Raw genomic sequence first — 8,785 nt, forward strand, 5'->3', positions numbered from 1 at the left:
AATTTCAATTACCAATTAAATTCTCGATTCATTAAATTTCATTAGTAATTATTCAGTGAGTTAAATAAATCAAAATTAATAAGTGACGCCACGCGGTTATTGCGCGCCATATTGAGAAAGGATTGCATCAGCCACGCGGCTTTAGTCAATCCATAGTTAATACGCAATACTTATAATAAATTACATTAAATTCATCGTTCGACATTTAACCATCATTCTATCAAATCAAATTTCATCAATTATTCAATTCTGACGTCAAATTATCTAATTAGTTCCTACACTAATAATTATAATCTATCAGTATTTACACTGACGTTGTACGTCAATTAATTAGTATTGCACTATCAATTGACTCTAGTTAACTTAAAAGTTAGCGTCAATTCACGAATTCTGAATTAATACATTTTGCGTTTCTAAGAAGGTTGAGCTCACCTCGTGTTGATTGCGACGGCAATTTACACATAGTCTTATTCGCACTACACGCTTTGCGTTCTTACTTGTACATTTTTTCATTCGAGGAGGTTTTTTCTCAGTGCAACTGAGTTTTCCTCCTCTGGGGATAAATAAATCTTCATTTTATTCCCCTACAAATCGACACACAATTTATTTAATATCCTAATCCCAAATTAACTATAATTTTTAAAACAATTACGGAAACTATCCTAAGTGGATAGTTTTCGACAAAACATTTGGTGCCTCCTGTGAGGTTTGAAGTGCACACGAACCCTGATTTGCGAAGACGAGCAAGACGATCCAAGGATCCAATCACTACACCACCCAGCTGCTGCCAGCATCGTTGGACTTCAACACATATGAGATAAGTTTTTGAATTATTAAAATTTATTCAATACTAACTATCATATCATTTTATCACTTGACAATATATTCAACTTATTCATTTGTAATTTTAATTAATTGTCTAAGTTTGACTGACGGATTGGTTGTCACTAGGCAATCAATTTATCAATCGAATAGTGCAATTGGTTATCATTTAAATATTTACGTACGTTATTATTCTTATTATTTACGTATAATTTAATTTAATTAATTATTTAATAATCGACAATTAATTGGTCATTGTATGGTGACTAGTTATTGTTCGACAGAATAATTAATTATTAATTAATCTCTATCTTCATTATTAATTCTCAAATTATTTATTATTAATTATAATTAAGTGTTTAAGTCGTTTCTTAGATAAATTGATCACCACAAGTAATCTATTTATTATAGAAATAAGACAATTAATTATCAATTGATATTTATCACGATTATTCTTACTGTTATTTTTATAAATTTATCACAAAATGGATAACCCAAGGGTTTCTTTAGAACAAAAACGCGTAATGATAGCTTCGAAAATTACTAAACTTCAGGATGAACTAACAGCTGAAGGTGTTAAAACTAAGTCCATTAACTATCGCTTTACAAAAGTAAAGGAATTATTTGAACAATGTGGAGAACTTATTGAGAAACTCGAATTAACTACACCAGAGGATAATGAAGTAAATCTCGCGGAAGACGTTCGTACATTATTTTACGATCTTATGGATCAATTTGAAAAGTTAACTCAATTGAATAGAACTAACCATAATAATTCACATAATGCAAACATTAGTACGAATAATACTACAGCGGGAAATACTACCTTTGTTGAGACTCAACGACTTGCTAAACTCCCTACTACTGATTTACCTAAATTCGATGGTAATTTTGAAAATTGGCTATCTTTCAAAAACACATTTAAAACACTTATTGATACACGTAATGATCTTGATGATCTAAACAAATTTTTATACCTCCGCGGATGTTTAATTGGCTCAGCAACTAACAAGCTAGCGCTTTTTGATGCGAGTGCAGAGAATTATATTAAAGCTTGGGATTTTTTAACTAAAACATATCAGAAGAAAAGAGCATTAATTTGTAAACATTATGACTCGATACTTAATCTTAATACAATTTCGATCCCAACAACAGATAATTTAAACAAGTTGATAGATGATGCTCGGCAACATATAAATAATCTACAGTCATTTCAAATTAATATTACCGAATCCTTACTTGTACGAATATTAGAAAATAAGTTACCATCAGAAATTAAAAACAAATGGCAAGAAACGTTCACTGACAACGACACTCTCCCAACATTCGAATCATTTTGTGAATTTATCTCAAACTTTGCCTTCAGACTTAATACACACAGACCCGATAAACATCGCGATTCCGATCATTCTTCCAAACGAAGACGTAATGAACACTCGAATAATAATTTGAAGAAACAAAAACTGACACGCCAGTTCGAGCTTTAGTGACAACCTCCTCTTCTGCCTGCCCATGTTGCAAACATTTACATCCACTCTATAAATGTCACACATTCAATGCATTAACTGTAGGAGAACGCATAAAATTCGTAAAATCTAGTAAACTCTGCAATAATTGTCTTCGCGTACACCAGGGAAACTGCACTTCTAGCAGATGTCGAGTCTGTAAGAAATTCCATCATACTGCATTGCACATTAATCAAAATGCAACTCAACAAACAAATAATGCTAACGTATCAAAACATGATTCTGCCAAAATCGAATCACCCGCTACTGTAACAACTGATAAGGGATCTACAGCTTGACTAGTCGTTCATAATTATACAACCATACTTAGAACACCGCGTTTTCAATTGATGATGAGTGCTCTCATCCAGATGCGTGATTCAGCAGGTAAATTCATACAAGCTCGCGCTTTACTTGATACCTGTGCAACAGCTAATTTTATTACTGAAAATTTGACTAATAAATTAAAACTTCCTATGCAAAATTGTTCTATTCCAATCGGGGCTGTTAATGGAATGCAAACCCTTTCAAAACATGTCGTACAAATAAATTGTAAATCTTTAAACGATAAATTTCAAAGAACATTGTCATTTTTAACCGTTGATGAAATTGCAGAATTAAGTCCGAATGAAATGTTTCCACGTAATAAAATATGCATACCTAAAAGCATAATACTCGCTGATCCACAATTTCACATACCAAGACCTGTAGATGTCCTTATCGGTTCAGGTACCACACTTTCTCTTCTATCTGTCGGACAGATTAATCGCTCACAAAATGATTGTGATTTAATACTACAAAAAACACAACTGGGCTGGGTCGTAGCGGGGGGAGTCAATAATGATAAAGATGTATTTCCTGTAACTTGTCAATTAACTGATCTATCGAGTCAATTAACCAAATTTTGGAATATTGAAGACCTAGGTTCTAATGATTCTCGATCCTTTGATGATTCTACGTGTGAGACCTATTATCAAAATAACACTACTCGCGATACTGACGGTAGATATGTAGTAAAATTACCCTTTCGCGTAGACGATGTCGATTTCGGAAATTCTAAACAACTAGCTTATAAAAGATTTCTATCCTTACAGAGGAGACTAAATTCAGATTCCTCATTAAAGGCTGAATACATTAAAGTCATGAACGAATATATCGATCTTGGCCACATGGTACACGTACCGGATGATAGTGGACCTGGGTATTATATGCCCCATCATCCGATAATTAAAACATCTAGTACTACCACCAAGGTACGCGTTGTATTTGATGCTTCAGCTAAAACCGATAAAGGTATCTCATTGAATGAAGTTCTACTAACTGGACCTACTATACAAGACAATCTCTTCACTATTATTTTGCGTTTCCGCACCTTTGTTTATGCTATGACTTCTGACATCGCTCAAATGTATCGGCAAATCTGTATTCATCCGGATCATCACAAATTTCAACGAATTCTTTACTATCATAATAACAATATTAGCACTTTTGAACTTAAACGAGTTACGTTCGGGGTTTCTGCAGCCCCATTTTTAGCTATACGCACCGTAAACCAACTTGCTGATGACGAATCTCATAATTTTCCTGTAGCTTCAAAAATATTAAAACGAGATCTTTATGTCGATAATCTATTAACTGGATCTAATTCTTTGACCGAAATTTTAAAATTGCGTGATGAAATCATTCAACTGGTGCGAAAAGGTGGATTTGAACTCAGACAATGGGCTTCAAATCATCGACATGCACTGGATAATTTCGATCAAAGAACTTTAGATTTAGATTGTGCTATCAATGATGATCCAATTTCTAAAACTTTAGGCATTGCATGGAATTCTCTAACGGACGAATTTATTTACACAGTCAAACCAATTGACTCGTCGCGAAAAATAACTAAGCGAACCATCTTATCTGATATTGCAAAAATTTTCGACCCTATCGGAATTCTGGGTCCTATAGTATTAGCGGCAAAAACTATCATTCAAGAATGTTGGAAATTAAAGGTCCACTGGGACGAAGCGGTCCCACAAGAGCTACATTTACACTGGTGTAAATTTGCTGAACAATTACCTCTGATTAAAGATTTTTCTATTGAGCGCAATATTTTACTTCCCAATCCGACTGACATACAATTGCACGGATTTTGTGACGCTAGTAAAGTGGGCTATGGTGCTTGTATTTATATAAGATCAGTAAATGAACGCGGAAACATACTCACAAAATTAGTTTGTTCTAAATCTCGAGTTGCTCCCATCAAAGATGTTACAATTCCAAAATTAGAATTATGCGGAGCATTATTACTTGCTAAATTATATAAAGACACAATTCCCTCCTTTGACTTTGATATTTCTAAAGTTACGTTTTGGTCTGATTCAACTATTGTACTTCAATGGCTCAAACGGTCTCCTAACTCTCTGAAGGTCTTTGAAGCAAATCGCGTAACAAAAATTCAAACTCTTTGCAGTAAAGTCGAATGGCGACATGTTAGAACCAAAGACAATCCGGCAGATTGTTTATCTAGAGGTCAACTTCCTTCTGAATTCTTAAATAACAAAATGTGGTTAGAAGGTCCCACGTGGCTCTCACAGGACTCTCTTAATTGGCCTAACTTAAAGCCTGCTGTTCCTTCCGAACTTCCAGGTACTCGAAAAATTACCTGTTTATTAGCCACTACTGAGAATTTGTTTAAACGATTTTCATCATATTCCAAACTTATAATTTCCCTTTCTTATTGTTTACGAATGTTAAAAAATAATGCCTTCAAATACAAATCTTTAAGCGTAGAAGAAAAATTATCAACTGAAATAAAAATCTTGACTATGATTCAAAACGAACAATATCATTATGAAATCGAACAAATTAAGGAAACCGGAGAGACTAAGAACTTACGATTGCGATGTCTCAATCCATTTATCGATTCAGACGGACTACTGAGAGTAGGAGGTCGTTTGAAACATGCTCCTATATCTTTTCAAAGAAACATCCTATTTTATTACCTTCACGTCATTATGTTACCGATTTAATTATTAGAGAAACTCATGAAAAATTATACCATTCAGGTATACAGAGTACGCTTTCAAATCTTAGACACAAATTTTGGCTACTAGACGGTACAAACCAGATCCGTAAAATTGTAAAAAATTGTGTCACATGCATTCGACATCAGCCTGTAATACTGCAAGGTAAAATGGCTAATTTACCTAGATCTCGAGTCACCGAATCAGCGGCATTTTCCCACGTGGGTGTAGACTACTTTGGACCGCTCTTTATTAAAGAACGTAAATTCAGAAACAGAACAAAAATTAAAGTCTATGGATGCGTCTTTGTTTGCATGGCTACTAAAGCTATACATTTAGAAATTGCTAGCGATTTAACAACAGAAGGTTTTCTCGGGGCATTTGGTCGTTTCATTGGTCGACGAGGAGTTCCAACTCACGTCTATTCGGACAATGGTACTAATTTTGTAGGCGCAAATAATCAATTGAGAGAATTGTATGTGTTATTTAATTCAAAATCCCATCAAAATTCCGTTAACGAATATGCTGTACGCAAAACATTATCTGGACGTTCAATCCTCCACTATCTCCTCATTTTGGTGGTATTTGGGAAGCAGCGGTAAAATCCTTCAAACACCACTTTAAACGAGTGGTAAAAGACCAACTTCTCACTTTCGAAGAATTGAATTCTCTAACCATCCAAATAGAATCTATACTAAATTCTCGTCCTCTCTGTTCTCTATCTAGTGATCCTAATGATCCTATTGCCTTGACGCCTGCTCATATTTTAATAGGACGTCCTCTCACAATGCTGCCTGAAAATGATTTTTCTGATGTTCCAGATAACAGACTCAATGTTTGGCAATTCATTATCAAGGCTAGACAAGACTTTTGGAGACGTTGGTATTTGGAATACCTCCATGAACTTCAAATTCGGCAAAAATGGCATTCCTCTCAAGGAGAAATTTCAATCAATCAAGTCGTCTTATTGATGGATAAAAACCAACCATGTATGCGGTGGCAGCTGGGAGTGGTGGTCGACATTCATCCAGGAGATGATGATGTGACAAGAGTAGCTTCAATCCGAACGGCTCAAGGGATATACAAACGAAATATCACTCTACTATGTCCTTTACCAATCAATTCTTGAATTTTATAAAATCAAACATTGTAATCATGTAATGTAACTAATTGTAAACACTATTCATACCATCTTGCTCAGCCTTCGCAACGGGGGGAGTATGTTTAACCGATAGAAAAAACATTCAATAGAAATTTATATGAGGAGTTGCGCCTTCGGGCTTGATCGCTCCAACTCGTGTAAATTCGTGTCACACCATGGCTGTCGCTCATGCGCGCCCTGGTTAGCGGGAGAGAAGCCGGCTCGCGTGGCGGGCGGAAAGCAGTTGTGCTTGGACGCTTGTACTAGTACGACTACTCTGTGTCAATCGTTTTCTGATTTATCACGTATAATACGCATTTACTTTAACACTTAAAATTTTCATTAAATATTATTAGTTTCATTAATTTCAATTACCAATTAAATTCTCGATTCATTAAATTTCATTAGTAATTATTCAGTGAGTTAAATAAATCAAAATTAATAAGTGACGCCACGCGGTTATTGCGCGCCATATTGAGAAAGGATTGCATCAGCCACGCGGCTTTAGTCAATCCATAGTTAATACGCAATACTTATAATAAATTACATTAAATTCATCGTTCGACATTTAACCATCATTCTATCAAATCAAATTTCATCAATTATTCAATTCTGACGTCAAATTATCTAATTAGTTCCTACACTAATAATTATAATCTATCAGTATTTACACTGACGTTGTACGTCGATTAATTAGTATTGCACTATCAATCGACTCTAGTTAACTTAAAAGTTAGCGTCAATTCACGAATTCTGAATTAATACATTTTGCGTTTCTAAGAAGGTTGAGCTCACCTCGTGTTGATTGCGACGGCAATTTACACATAGTCTTATTCGCACTACACGCTTTGCGTTCTTACTTGTACATTTTTTCATTCGAGGAGGTTTTTTCTCAGTGCAACTGAGTTTTCCTCCTCTGGGGATAAATAAATCTTCATTTTATTCCCCTACAAATCGACGCACAATTTATTTAATATCCTAATCCCAAATTAACTATAATTTTTAAAACAATTACGGAAACTATCCTACGTGGATAGTTTTCGACAAAACACTTAGTATCAAGTGTACTCGATGATATCTCGACTCAATAATATATTAGAAGTGATAGCGGGCTTTTAAGAATCTCTATTCAATATTTTTTTAATTAATAATATGTTTATTTTGAACTCAGGTACTTAAATTAGAAAAAAAACTTTAAATCAATAATTTCATTTTTAAAGAATAAAACTATATTGTTTTACAAACATTATTCGATGTCACTTTACTCAATTAAACATAATTTGTAAATAATAAATAATAAATAAAAATTTTTTTTTAATTTATTAAATTATTTTATTGGAGTACAGATGGCACACAGCCGAGAAATTTCAAGTACAGGTTTTGTTTTTGCCGAATAAAATATCAAATAAAAAAATATTGAATAGAGATTTTTAAAAGTGCACTATCACTTCTAATTAAATATATCATTGAGTCGAGATATCATCGAGTACACTTGGTACTGAGTGAACAACGTTGATTAAAGTGATTAAAGTTTTTTTTTAAGTTAAATTATTTTAGTAGAGTACAGGAAGTCGCAGAGTAATCTAGAGGACAGCTGTGTTACTACCTTCAAATCAATTTTCTTTATGCTCTAATGTTTGACCCATCTTAATATGAATTCTAATATTTATTAAAATGAACTTTCTATTTGAATTTTCCCGGATGAAAAAAATGGCGGTACATTCTGTGGGAAAAAGTGATTCGAAATTTAAACACACTATAGGTGGATATTAAATGTCATGTAGTTCATGCAACAACAATCAACATAACCTAGGATGAATTGACTGTTTCTTTTTTTAATTAAAAAGTTTGATATTTATCTATGGTTAAAGACATATTCTATGTTTAAAATAATGTAAAAGCTTCTGTTCACGCTAAAAGCTCAGATAATTTATTACTAACGCTAATTCTTCAGATAATTTATCTCAAGTGCCAGTCACGCTAAATTACCGCTGTAGTCACGATAGTGTCCGAATAGCCTTACCGTTTAAAAAAACAAGGTTAATCGAATTTTGGAAAATTTTTAATTTTCTTAGCGAGAAGTTAGAAATAGTAATTTACACACCTTTGGAGGAAAGTAGGAAAGTACACAATTGCCTCCCGAGCTGAAGGCGAGGGTGGCAAACACGCGGATTGGAATGTCCTACTTTTCTCCCAAGGTGCGTAAATTACTATTAAAAAATCTTTATTTTATTTTAGTTATCAAAATTCACCAATTACATTAAATGCTGCCAGAAAGATAGTGTCTAAATCGATCGAAGGAT

At 33.8% G+C, this 8,785-nt stretch overlaps 2 protein-coding genes across 2 annotated transcripts; both read left to right on the forward strand.

The window, feature by feature from the left end:
* The first annotated feature begins 1,307 nt into the window (after positions 1-1,307).
* On the forward strand, positions 1,308-2,309 carry LOC123261390. The gene has a single exon (XM_044722984.1). The coding sequence runs from the start codon at positions 1,308-1,310 to the stop codon at positions 2,307-2,309; it is 1,002 nt and encodes a 333-aa protein (XP_044578919.1).
* A 371-nt stretch (positions 2,310-2,680) lies between these two features.
* Positions 2,681-6,470, forward strand: LOC123261391. Its single transcript, XM_044722985.1, has 3 exons — positions 2,681-4,964; positions 5,384-5,816; positions 6,068-6,470. Exons 1-3 carry the CDS (start codon positions 2,681-2,683, stop codon positions 6,468-6,470), a joined length of 3,120 nt encoding a protein of 1,039 aa, XP_044578920.1.
* Positions 6,471-8,785: the final 2,315 nt, after the last annotated feature.

This window comes from Cotesia glomerata, linkage group LG3 (assembly GCF_020080835.1).
Source record: "Cotesia glomerata isolate CgM1 linkage group LG3, MPM_Cglom_v2.3, whole genome shotgun sequence".
NCBI lineage: Eukaryota > Metazoa > Arthropoda > Insecta > Hymenoptera > Braconidae > Cotesia > Cotesia glomerata.